A 13,929-nucleotide genomic window follows, 5' to 3' on the forward strand; every position below is an offset into this window, starting at 1 on the left:
GCTACACACACTCACACAAGCACACACACTCACACACAAACCACAAACGCACATATGGGCGCCCAAGAACGCACACCACAACGCCCTCTCCCTCCATTTCGCTCGCTCTAACCACAGCTACTTCCTCGGTGTAAACTGTTGGCTGACTGGGGCAGGTGGTTAGTTTGATTACACGTGTGCAGACACACCCACACACACACACACACAAACACACCGCCACACTCACATGCATATTCCAAAGCCACAACGCCAGATTAATAGAAACCAAACTTGGTGGCTTGTGATATTGACAGAAAGACAATCTCTTTTCAGCAACGCCGAATGTCGGGCAGAGACTCGACTCCGAAGACGAAAAGTCATCAGCAAGGGGATTTGGAGAACCACAAACCAAAACCAGGGAGAGAGCGAGAGAGAGAGAGAGAGACAGTCATGAAGAGTGTAGAGAGATAAAGGAAGATGCGTAGGGCAAGAGAGAGAAAGAGCGGAAGCAGAGAAGAGCTGTGAGTCAAGAACCGAAGAACAATACCACAAGTGGAGAGAAAAGCAGCCAGAATGAGAGGGTTCTCTGGATTAGTTTACATCTGAGTCACTGGTCAACTGGAAAAACCACAAGGATCTTTTGTACCACCTCTGCACCGGGCCGGGACACCTTGTCTCTGGTAAGAATAAAACCACCACAGCCTCTTTACTAATACTATTTACATGTTTAATGATCTGTTTATGCTCCATCATACAAAATTCAAATATAGAGTTTATCAGCTGATACTGCTTTCACTGCAAGGTTTTAAATTAAACATAAAAGCAGCTGCAGGAAAAAAAAGTTATCATTTGTATACGATTGACCCCTGAACACCAATGCATGCGCTCGGACACTTCTCCCAGTGTACACAAACCACGGCGGAGCCAATGCGCTGTCCTGTTTCTACATCACCCATTCATTCCTTCCTCCAAGGCTGCCATTCTCAAAAATTGCGACACGCTAATCTGAGTTTCTGCTCAGATTAGCGTGTCGCAGCACTGTCCTACCTCACCGGTGCCATCGCTTCGACAGGTTTCCCTCCAAATTTGCCCAGGTGGCTCACAGCGTTTTGGAGCACGTTAACTGCCGTCTGCAACTTTCACTTTCCAGGTGCATGTGAAAGTGACACTTTATTGAGATGACTCAAATTTTACACTTAGAAACCCCTTTTTTAATTTTTTTTTTTGCTTTTCAGTTTTATATGGAATCGCTGTATGACGTGCAGGTGTAACCCATGCATTCCTTCACTTTCGGACACACGCGGGGACCCAAAACGGATTGGTCACGGCAGATGACCTCTTGCTGACCTTTAATTATCTGGGTGTCTCTGTGCGACTTTTATTTATTTATTTATTTTTTAGATCAAGGGGGTGGACAGGAGGAAACATCAAAAAGAACAATCGTTTCATGGCATCCAACAGCATCTTTGAAGCATCCAGTCAGTCAGCTTTTTCACGAGGTAAGTGCATTTTACATATGTGTGTGTTTTATTGTGTAGTCCTGCACGTCTGTTAGCTGCTCTCTTGGTTCCGTGGGTATTTTATGAAATAATACCTGAGCTGTCCATTAAAGCATTTTGGGAATTCGGGAAGAGCTTAATCTTTCGTTCAGTCGGCTGCAGTGCAATCCTACTACTGTAGCTACAGCAGATCCAGGTGTGGAGATCCAGGTGTTTTGTCAACGTGACCCAGAGGTTGTGGAGCAGTAATCTCCAGGTCCCGAGAGACTGCACCCTCCCGAGCTAAACAGGGAGGATGCAGGCAGGGAGGAGAGTGAGGAATGTCGCAGGCATTCCTTCCTGCTGCATCAGCCGGCAGCTGTGTGAATCACTGTTCGTGTCTGCTTGTTTTTCCGAGCACCAGAGCTTTCTGTCTTGCTCAAGTAAAGATCCAGGTCCTGTCTCGATTAAGCATCTGTTTTGATGGTTGCCCTCCACGGACTGCTTAAGAAACAGTCTAATTAAGGTTTTACCCACCCTAACCTGACCAGCTGTGGGTAGCTCCTTGCCTCAAAATACGAGACATTCGGTGTTTTAGTCTCTCTCTGTCTTAGGTCAATATGATAACATGAATTTTTAATGCAAATACTATATATTAATGCACATTAAGTCATCCTTATGTAGGAAAATTAAAGTCTCTATACATGGGGGTTTGTTTAACATATTAGAGTAAATGTGGGGACGATTCGTGCTGGATGCTTCAAACTGATACGATCTTCTTTGAGGCCTTTCAGCTATTGGGTTGAATTAACATGAAATTACTAGGTGATGCATTGCATGCGTGTATGAAAATGTATTTCCTGAAAACTGCTGTTGTGTGTCTCCAGCGCCGGCTGTCTTCGCTGCGGAAATTCTCGAGAACACGTGTACGTAAGCGTGTGCATATGTGTGTTTCCTGTTAGCTCGTGGTTCACCACTTTAAGAAGTTTGCACAGGAAAAGAAAAAGCACCCATTTTCATATGGCTGCACTTCTGACGTCACCGTTTGCCCCTGCAGAGACTCATTGCCTAGTAAACGTTGCACACATATGACCACCCATTTCACTGCGCATCCGCTAGGAAACAGTATATCTTCGGCCGCAGGCGAGGACCACGTGACATGTAGAGGTTCAAGCTTACAGCACCGTGGTAGGTCCACCGCCTGGAATATCAACAGATTTCGAATGGCTTGCCAAATAGTTAAATAAGCAAATCATAATACGTGTGGTTAACCCTTCAGTGATTTTACAATCAATGTGACTTGCATCTGTGATTGGTTTTCGTTTCCTGCAGCCCCATTGGTTGTTGTTGCGCCGTTATGTCATCAGTTAACCCTCCTCCAATCATTTACTTCTTTAACTACAAATCTACTGAAAACACATTGCTGCGCTATCTGCATGGACGCGTGCACACGCGTATGGGTCTGTTAGTCCGTCTCAAGTTGGGGAAAATACTGAACATCAGTATTGCAGTGTCACCAGGATTACATTTTGCTTCAATACAGTGGCCCCTGTGAAACATTTAATAGAAGCCAATGCAACATAGTGTAAAGTTTTTCTACAGATCTAGTCTGGGCTGAAGTTATTAAATTTTTTGTTAAAAAGTAACATTAGACAAAATACCAATACATGTCCTGACACGACACTGTTTATATGTAGTTTCCAGGCATAATTTCTTATCACTTCAAAAATGTTGTTTTCACTTTTCTGCATCTCTCCATCCTCCCTTCTCCTCCCCCGTCCCTCCTTTCCCGACCCACGTCTTCATCGTCTGGCCAAAAAACAGAGAAGTTTTTGCGTGTTTCCATCATCCAAGTGTTGAACTGGCATTGTTCTTTCAGTTCATATATCAAACTGCTGTGAAGTCTGTTTTTCTGCTTTTCTGTCACTCTTTAATTTATACCTCTCATCACTTTTCAACCCCATCATGCCATGCACTCCGCCTGCCACTTTCCACTCGTCAACACTGTTGGCCATTCTCGCCCACGTCATACGCGCCTGTCCAGAGCTGATTCTGGTTATCTGAAGGCTACACCTGCTGTATGTGTGTGTGTGTGTTGGCGGGTGTGTGTGTATGTGTGTGTGAGTTTCACGCTGAAGGAGTTTGTGTTATCAGGAGACAGCAAAGCTCAACAGAGGAAACTCCACAGGTCTGCTTCAGGCTGATTTTATGCCGACTCCCGGCACGCACCCATGTTCAGACGGTCAGACGCTCACATATTCACAGTGAACTTGTATATTCTCACCCGACACTAAGATACGAGCTTTCTCACACTCATAACTTATTTCCGTGTCAAATAGCACTTGTGCTTTTTCTTTCTTTTTTTTTTTTTTTCCCCTCAAAGTGCCAGTGCTAGCATGTCACTTCCATCCACAGCAGCAGCAAAGTCAAGACTTTTATCCAAACTCTCCTCTGGTCTGTTCTGTGTGCTCAGGGTCCAGAGTGACGGAGTGGATCCATTTGCCACTATCTTTCATCAGTTGTTGCAATATCAAAACATTCAATCAGCTCCCAAACTTGGTAATGAATCCACAAACAGCACGAGTGACTGTATGGTAGGCAACGCACCGAAGGTATATCATTGTATTATTTTGAGTTATTAATGGGCTTAATTTAGTTTTATCTTGGCCATTGATTAAGTTTAAATTTAAATTTAATGCACCAATGCAAAAAAATTAAGCGTAAATCAGATTCATAATGACAAAGGATGCATCAAAGTCTATTGGTTGCATATGGGATGTGAAAGTAGGTGGAGTGCTTAGGAGACAGAACAATTTTGAAATAAACAAAAAAACAAAAAAAAAAAAAAAAAAAAATATATATATATATATATATATATATATTATCTCGTGGTGAGATGTATTCTACTAGATCGGACATGCTTGAATTTTCCTGCAATGAACTCAAACTGGGCTGTTTACTCAATCGGGTTTAACTAACACAGGCTGTTTCACGGTTTCAAAATGTCTGTTGGCCATGCGTGTGTGTGTGCGTGCGTGTGTGCGTGCGTGTGTGCGTGTGTGTGTGTGTTGTAACAGACAGAGAAGATAGTGGGGGAAGAAGGAAGCGAGGAGGATGTGTGTGACAGAGCGACCGTTAGACAAGGCCTCACATTCAGCACACACACACATTTACAGAAACACACACACCAACAGCAGAGCAACACTCTTGGAGGACGAAAATTATTCTATTTTTATCATGCAGACATTAAGAACCTTCAGACTTTTATCAGAATTGTTTGTACATCACTGTTTAATTTGAAATAGTAGATGTTTAGTGCTATCGACACCTCACACACAGCAAGAAGGTTCTGAGTCCAAAACCCACTCGACCTGGGTTTTCCCCTTGTACCCCGAGCTTCCTCTCACAATAGAAAACACATGCAAGGTGGGGTTAGGCTAATTGGTGGCTCTAAGTTGCCTGTAGGGTGAGTTAGGGTGAGTGTTTGTCTCGGTGCAGAATGCCTGTGACAGACTGGCAATCTGCCCAGGGTGGACCCTGCCTCTCACCCAGTGTCAGCTGGGATTGGCTCCAGCACCTCCCTGCAACCCTGGATAGCAGAAATAATCCATAGATAAGGGGTGGATGGTTGGATGGATTAGAATAATTTGAACTGGAGAGTGTGTGTGTATATATATATATATATATATATTTGTGTTTATATTGTTGTGCAGACAATTTCCATTGTCGTAAGGAAATGGTCATACCTCATGACTGTCTAAGAGTTAAGAATCGGTTTTAAGGTTCAGGATGGATTCAGGTTTAGGTTAGAGTTAGTTTAAGGCTTAGTTGTGACTGTTACGCATTATGTCAGTGGGTGTCCTCACAACTATAGAAAGACCGGCGTGTGTGTTGGTGGCATCCAGTTTTGCATTTACAGTGTATTGGTTAGCCATGCTGGTAAACCACACACACCAGCTCTCTCTGTGTGTCATACACACACACAAACTTACCGAAGCCACAAACCAGAGTTTTACAATATATGACCACAAGAGAAGGCTGACTGGACTTCAGATGTGTGAGTGTGTGAGTGTGTGCGTGCGTGCGTGTGTGTGTATGTGTGCGTGTGTACGTGGTCCTGCATGAAAAGAAAAACAAGGTGGGGGAAAACAACAGCACGAAGATAGGGACGGAAATCGTTACTTTAGCAGTTTAGCAGCAGGAAGGAGGGAGGTGGAGCAAAGCCGAGAGAAGAGAAAGGGAAACAAAAGGGGCTAGAATAAAGGAGTGAAGAGCAAAAGAGAGAGGGAGTGAAGGGGAAAGGAGAGATAAGAAAAAAAGAGGAAAGAAGATGTGAGCGGGAATAGCGGGTAGATGTGATGACGGAGGAGGAGCATGCGTCTTGCCTCGTAAAACAGAAACACAACACCAACGCCACCGAGAATGTTGATGCTAAGGTTCGAAGAGCCGAACCTGCAGAATCTGTGTAGGGCAGTTAGGCTGTACTTAAAGATAATGGTCCAAGTTCAAGTTACTAGATCCAAAAAAGCTGGATTCCCTACCCAGCCTCCTCAGTATGCTGATGATGTCAGCATTTGTGTGTGAGGAAAATGGAAAAAAGGGACAGATGAGAGGAATGAAAGGAAGGAGTTATGAGAAATTAGTAGTGTTGTTTTACTAGAAACCTCCTCCTCCTCCTCCTCCCTTCAGTTCACTGTGTGGGACAGTTATTCTCAGCGGGTCACTGTTTACACAGCGGAGCAGAGCTGACAAGTCTGAGGAGTTGCTTTCTTCCCGTTTTCATCCTCTCATCAGTTTTTCATCAGAGTAAAGGGTTAGGAAACATACGTGTCTTCCAGCAAATCAAACCGGTCCACATTTGGTTACACGGTTTTACGCACAGAAATAGTCTGTCTGCAAACTTAGGTCGCTACTTATGACATAATACTCAGGACTCTTAACAGGAAGCTTAAAATCTGCAGATTTCAGCTTCTAGTTTGGTGGTTTGTCACTAAAATTGTTAGGAATCAGTTTCTGGGGAGATAAGATGCTACAAAATTTCTGTAGGTGATATATTGGGACTAGGGAATGCATTATTAGATACAAGCATGTATGTGTGTGTGTGTGTGTGTGTGTGTGTGTGTGTATGTGTGTGAGAGGGAGAGAGATTTGTCCAGCTGTGATATCTTGCTCTCATTTTGAAGCATGGGAATGAGCAGAGAATGCCTTCTATGGACTATGGACTCGTCTGTCAGCTGTCTGTCTTTTTCTCCCTTATTCCACACAAACATACATATGCAGTGTACACACCTACACATACACACACACAAACACAGAAGCTCCCATGTGGCAGTCTGGCCACACATCACACAGCCCCGCTCTGCTGTTTGATCTCTGCACCTTCCGCTGCAAAAAATGTTGGTTTTCATCTCTTGATTCGTCCACTTTGCTCCATGATGGTGGTTGGAGAATTTATTATTTTGTATTTTTACATCGCAGCACTGCACCTTTCGGGATCTAGATACTTCCTCCAACACACTCCACTGTTGCGGTGTAATGTCACTTCTCTTTCTAGGCCCGTTATCAAGACGGTTCATGGTTACACTTGTGTGAGATGTGGAGCTGGTGGGTTATGGAACGTCAGTAAATGAGTCATTTGTTCTCTGAGTTTGTCCTTCTGGCAAAGCTTCTCCCTGGGCTGGGTGCAGACTTGACAGGGAGCTTATGTTGCCTGTGGGGATACGCTGCCCTAAAGACCAAAGTCAGGGATCCGAAGTCCTCTGTAAATGTAAGAGATTTCTGTACATGAAAGAATCCACTGTGCTCCAGCAAAACACAGTTGATGTTCTAAAATTTGGGGGGAAGATTCAAGGGAAATGTAGTCCGTTTCCCTTGTTAACATGCGCCTACCCTTAAGTTGCATAATAATAAAAAAATAGAATAAAATAAATATTGGCAAATATTAGCTGTACATGGACAGTAACCTGGATCATGTTAGAATCACACAGTGATATGAACAGTCAGTTTATAATCTAACCAATACATTGATACATTGATAGTCAAAGATACAACTGCATTGGTTCAAAACCACAGATTTCAACCAAATTCCTTAAAAAAAAAAAATCAGAAACCAGTCTTTGGCAAGCTTTCCTGTTACTGCTTTGTGCTGTTTCATTTATGAAAACACTGACCCATATGGTGGGTGTTTGACAGGCGAGTTACACAATAACATCTCTGTTCCAGCGCTGTATGATAAGGCGAAGCAGCAGGTGGAAACAGTCCAAAACAGCACCGGTTGTGTAGTATTGTTGGGAACACTCACATTTGGTTTTTGCTGCTCCACATGCAAAGATATTCTGAGGTAATACTGGTTATGAATAATTGTGGTGAATTGGTTTTTCCTGATACATCCCGTGAGTGAGAACTCAGCATCATTTTTTACAGCGTCTCCCTCTTCCTGTCCTCCTGCTGCAGCTAGAAGGAGCTCCAATAAAGATCCCTTCATTTTCCTCTTCTTTTTTCATCTCTCCTCCTCTGTCTCTGCTGCACTCTCACTTCCTTTACAGCCGCCTGCTTGATCGCCTCAGTACTTTAAATTCAACGTCCTTTGAGTGCTCTGTGCTCTCCGGATGTGTCTGTACACAGTATGGGGATCTGCTGTTAAATCCGTAGACCTATTGTGTGCCTTTGGCATTAGCAGTGTTTCTTTTCTAAGAAAATTCAGAAATGGCTGCTGGAAGGCCGCGTAAAATGTGTTTTTGTCAGGGGGAACCACCAGCTAGGCCACAGACCCGTATCAATGGTAAAGATGTGCACCCAATCCAGGCTCAGCAGCTGTGCACAGCTACTTTGGTTAATGCCAAGTCTGTGTGTGCGTGTGTGCGTGCGTGCGCGCATAGCGAGGGTTGGAAGTCAGCTGTATTCTGGTTTGCAGCTCGGTTAGAGTTAGAGAGATAAACCATCAACATCTTGTTTTAATCTGGTTTGTCATGGTTTTACTTCACTTTTGGCTTATTTGGTAGCAATCAGAAGATTTCACATGTTGAAACCTAAACAGCTCTAGACGCGCAAAAAACAGGTTTTGTTGGCATTGCTGGTTTTTAAAGAATGTCGTCACCCGTCTGTGTTTTCAGTTGGCCTCTTTGTTTCACCACACTTCCCCGCTGACTTTAACTTCCTCCGAAGGTTCAAAAAACCGCCAACAGCAAACAGCCATCTGACAATCGATGAAGCCCCTTATCATCTGCAGGTTTTTCAGTGTTCCCAACCAATTTTCCCCCCCCAACCACACTGGTTGCCCTCAGCCTTAATGGGCGAGACGGCGGGTATGCGTCTGTGAGGTTTTGGTAGGACGGGTGTCCCGTGTGAGGCGAGGCGAGGTCCCCTCAGTCCTGTGGTTAATGAAGAAAGCATGCAAAGAGTCACCTCACCCTTTTCTCACTCCTCCTCACCCGCTGTCTTCCCTCCGTTCCCATTTGTCCCCACATTGTGGTTAACAGTGAATGCAAAGTGTTGTCTTTATGTGTGTGTGTGCATGTGGCCCTACCCATTAGAGCTCTCCTATTCTGTATTGTAAATTCTGCTCAGCGATTACGCCTTCTGATTTATTCATTGGCTCATTTGGGACTGTGCGTGTCCCCGTGTGGTTGGGTTTACAGCCTTTGATTGGCTGATTTCACTGATTCCTTCCACTTTGATGATCCATTTGCGTTTCCAGAGCCTTTGACATCACTCAGCATGCAAACGTGCACACACAGTCACAGTCACACGCACATGCTTTTGCTTCTGTCTTTGTGAGGACTCTCACTGATATATTACTTTCCGTAGCCCCTTCCCATAACCTTTTCCCATCATGTCTAACCCCTTCCCTAACCTACTCCTAATTCTAACCTGAACCCTTAAACCACTCTTTGAAGGGATGTCAGTGAGAGAGGACTGGCAAAACGTCCTCACTGCCAAGGTAAAACAAAAACTTAGTCCTCACAAAGGTAGCCGAACACACACATACACACACACACACCATGCTATCAAAAGAAACCAAAGCCTTAGGGGTGTGAATGGTTAATTAGTTGATTGGAAGTCTCCTTCTCTGACTGTCAGAAATAATCTAGGCCATGGCAATAACCATTGATTTTTGTCTGTTTTACTTGGTATGTAGCACTTTATGTACATTATCTCCAGTGTGTGCCTGTTAGTAACGAGCGGCGTTCTGTAATGACTGTAGAAACGAGCTACAAACCTGTAGCTGAGGCACACAGTTAAGAGAGAAATCACATCGGTGCATTCTTAAATCTCAGTCAACACAACTTTGAGGAGAATCGAAAAACCGAGAGTCCAAAGTTGTAGTTTATAAGCTGTATTGCACTGTCCATTTTTACTTACCTCTCTGCGTACTGACTGCTCCACAAAAGAGGAACCATTATGCGGGCCATTGTGTGACCGGAGTCTTTGATGCAAATGTGTATTTTGAATAAGCTCTGTGATAATCTCATAGTCTGTTGTTAGTAACCCAGCTAACTAACTGACAGGCAGCCACAGTCGGTTTGCATCCTTAGTCTGCAAACGGCTTTGAGTTTTGTATTGCTAGGGGATCAAAGTGTTGGACTGTCGGCCTCTGCCTCAAAACTGATGTCTGTGCACTAGAAGTTATAATCTGGAGTCAAATGTTCAGTCTTAACACAGCCTGTATGTCTAATATGCGTAATGACGCCTCATGATTGTGGAATTTAAAGACCAATCTCCCTCGGTAAGGATGAATCTAGTCACACTTGCAGATGAACCATTTCCATCGTCAGTCCCGGTCATCTGCTGTCCTCCTCCACACATCACTGCTCCTCTATCCATCCCATCCATCCATCCATCCATCAGTCAGCCTATCATTACATTTTCTAGCACAGCTACACTGCACAATAGTTGGCTAAGGCCTAAGGCCCTGTGAGCACAGCTGCAAAACAGTATCTTGCAGCCACCTGAGGTAGGCCACACATTCGGTTAGGGCTGCATCCATTTAGGTAAGATTAGATTTCTACAACCGTGCTGGCAGCTGGATGCGTCAGGATACATAACCACCCCATTGTTGCCAAGAAATTTCCTTAAAGAACGAAACACAGTTCATGACACTTTAGAGACGCTTTAGACATTTTGGAGACATTTTGTTTGGAAGCTGTTTTGAAAAAGCTCCAGCTGTGTCTGAACTAAAAACAAAAACGGAACAAAAACTAACTGAAACTGATGGCCCCCCGTTCACACGGCATTATTGTGAGGCATCTGTCAAGAGTGCAGAGTTCATTTCATCTCTTCATCCAGAGCACGCAGAATTGGACTTCCCTGGAGTAAACCTTTCTGATCAGTTGTGACGTTCGTGTTCACTGTCCAGCCTGCAGTGCGTACGTCTGCTCGTCCTTTGTGTGTGCGAGTGTGTGTGAGTTAAACGTTTCTGCTCCGATGCACCTGCTCAGCTATTCAAACTGCACTAAACACAGCCTGAGGCGCTTCTGTCTTCCTCTCTCCGTCTCATCCCGTCTCTCCGTCTCAGATACACACCGTCTTACTTTTCCCTCTCTGTCTTTTTCCATTTTATTTCCATTTCTACATTGAAAGAATGAACATTTAACTAACTTTGACTGTACATGATGGAATAGGTGGAGTACTTTCTCTCTCGTTTTCTCTCTCTCTCTCTGTCCTTCATTTCTTGTGTCAGAAAATCAATTTTTAGTTTAGCAAGAATAAGCCCGTTTTCTCTCATCGCAGAGGCCGACTGAATAATTCAACGCACACATGCAAACACAAAAAAAAAAACCTATTTAAAAAGAAAAAAATGTGCTTTTGTGTGTGTGAGGGTGTGTGTGTGTGTGTGTGTGTGTGTGTACACCTGGTATTACTCACATTGTGTGGACCAAAACCTGTCATTCATTGACATTCATTAAAACTATGAACATGTACTGGTCAAGATGTTGTATGTTGCAATTATTACTCAAATATTAGGACATATTCGGGAACTATTTTTAGTGGTGGATTAATACATGCTGTGTCTATATTGTATGATGTGGTGTTTCCAAGGACATTGAATACTTTCTGGTAGTTCCAGATGCAAAAAAAAAGTGCACCCAGGGTTTTATTTTCCAAGACTTCGGGAACTGATTCATCATTGTGCTCTGCGGAGCTCCATAGCTCTGTGATGTAAAAATTATTTTCCAAATAGCCTCAAGAAATGAAGTTAACCTTTCTGACCTTTGATGACCATCACCCTTTCTCTTCTTCCATCTGCTACTGGTAAAGACTCTGAAAGCTTTACAGCTGGACCCGGTCACGACCGTTTGATTGCAAAGTCCCACCCCTTTGTGTCATAAAGTAATGCAGCAGACTCTTAGTAAACAGTACCACATTAAATACTGTACTTTCATTGCAGTACTCATAATAATACATCAGAACTAATATGTGGCTGTGATCCATTGAGGCTAAAATAACAAAGAAACTGTTAGAAGTTGCATTTCTTTATTTTAGAGAAAATGTTTAATTGTTGCGTGGAGTGTCTTTTTATCACAACAGTTTAATTACAGCTTAGAAGAGTGTGTATGCCATACTACTTTGTGTGTGTGTGTGTGTGTGTGTGTGTGTCATTTGGCACTGCTGCTAACTGATATGTCAGAAAATCAATTAATTACTTTTAAGCGGCAGTTAACTGCATCCGCACAATACACCCCATGAATTATAGACGAGGTGTGTGTGTGTGTGTGTGTGTGTGTGTGTGTGTGTCTGTACGTATGTCCGTGTGTGTGCAGGCATATACTGTATCGGTGTGCGTGTGAGTGTGTGACAGAGATAGAATCGGCTGGTCTGTTAACTAGAGACAGTTGCTAACTCCTCCGTCACTGATCAATTGATGAGAGTGCTTCGATACTACTGAGCCACTGAAGTGTCTGAACTGACTCATGCACGTCTACCTTAGAGCATTTTTACTGCGTTTGCGCGTTTGTGTCTAAGTCCATTTTCCTCTTATTTGATAAACTGATAAACTGCTTCCATAAGTGTAAATGAAGAGCAATCCAACCTTTTAAATTTGTTGTTTCAAACACTTGGGACTTGATCTCATTGTTGTCTAAATTGATGCCACGGCCACAAACCTTTGCTTGGCAGCTTTTTTTGCTAAAATCCAACTGCACTGATGAATTCAGAAAGCAATGAATGAACCTAATTAACATAAACATAAAGAGTCACCATGATTATGAAGACATAATTGATAAGATCAAATATAAAATAGCACAATCTTCATCATTACCAGAAGCTTAATTTAAAGCATATTTCATATATGAGACATGCCTTAAAGTACAATATTTTAACTCGTACATCAACGGTATAAAGTTACTTATTAAGCAAAAGGATAAATAAAAAAATTAAATGTGATGAATCACTGGAAGTGTAATTAAAGTTAATTTGATGAAATGTGTAAAACTTATATTGAGTTCTATAAACAACTCAAAAAGGGGATAAATACATATTTCTCACAGTGACAGCCCAAGCACAAACATACAGACATGTGTTTTTATGTGACTGAGGCTTTTAAAAGAATTAAAGCTGATACTTGCACCTTTAAATATTAGTGATGCGTCAAGGACATTTGACTTAAAATTCAGGGAAAGTAATTACTATTATTTAAATAAAGAAATTGTTCTGTAAACAAATTCAACCTAAAATTTAACATCTCAACTCAACTGATTTTTAAATTCATAATTTTGACCATTTATTTTGGTGTCACAAAACACATTATTTCTATATGGCAATATATATACGTTGGTATTAATATAAATGACAGATGTGTGTTGATCCAAGTAGCCATAAAAAAAGCAGTCGGTTCAATAACATCTTCAGTTTTCTCCTTCTAAGTCACTGTCTGTTTTAACAAAAGGACCTGGCTGGGTAGGGACTAACCTTTAAATAGACTGATGAACCGTGTTAAAGGTGTTGATTAGCAACCAGAGAGATAAAATCCGAGGATGCCCCAGACTCCCTTTTTGCTTCTATTGATCCGTCATTGAGGGTGTGCGAGTGTGTGTGTGTGTGTGTGGGGGGGGTATTGATCCTCACCATGCCACTGTCACTGGCCTCAGGGTGGCCTTAACTCAAGGGACAACGGGGGACAGACAGCCGCTGGCAGAGACAGAGTGACAGAAAGAGAGCGAGGTATCATTTATTTTTGAGTTTAAGTCAAAAGTGTTTCTTCTTGAAGCTCTACGCGAACCTTAAATACAAAGAAGGTGCAGGAAATATAACATCTATTATTAAGAGAGTCCTCGGACTTAGCTCCACTAAGAATTTTTCACATGTAAGATTTACATCTTAACAGCTTTGATCAGCAACTGCATTGAGAAGACGTTAAATTTCCACATAGTATTACAAAGTATGAGAATGTCTGTGTGTCCTGGTCCTATTTTTGTTTTGTAAAATCCTAGCTTAACACCGATCACCTGTTCTGACAGCTCAAACGTACAGTCAG

The 13,929-nt window shown here is 42.7% G+C and overlaps 1 protein-coding gene across 3 annotated transcripts in view; it reads left to right on the top strand.

The window, feature by feature from the left end:
• Nucleotides 1–237: 237 nt before the first annotated feature.
• runx1 (RUNX family transcription factor 1) overlaps nucleotides 238–13,929 on the top strand; it is a 34,492-nt gene continuing 20,800 nt past the window's right edge. Inside the window, exons 1-2 of one of the 3 annotated variants that reach the window (XM_026301412.1) lie at nucleotides 238–659; nucleotides 1,381–1,478. In XM_026301412.1, coding sequence (XP_026157197.1) covers nucleotides 1,427–1,478 — 52 coding nt within the window. In that variant the 5' untranslated portion in view covers nucleotides 238–659; nucleotides 1,381–1,426. The remainder of the gene's footprint in view (nucleotides 660–1,380; nucleotides 1,479–13,929) is intronic. The other 2 variants (XM_026301410.2, XM_026301409.2) reach the window with 2 other exon arrangements.

The sequence above is a fragment of the Mastacembelus armatus genome, chromosome 2, assembly GCF_900324485.2.
Source record: "Mastacembelus armatus chromosome 2, fMasArm1.2, whole genome shotgun sequence".
Taxonomy (NCBI): Eukaryota; Metazoa; Chordata; class Actinopteri; order Synbranchiformes; family Mastacembelidae; genus Mastacembelus; species Mastacembelus armatus.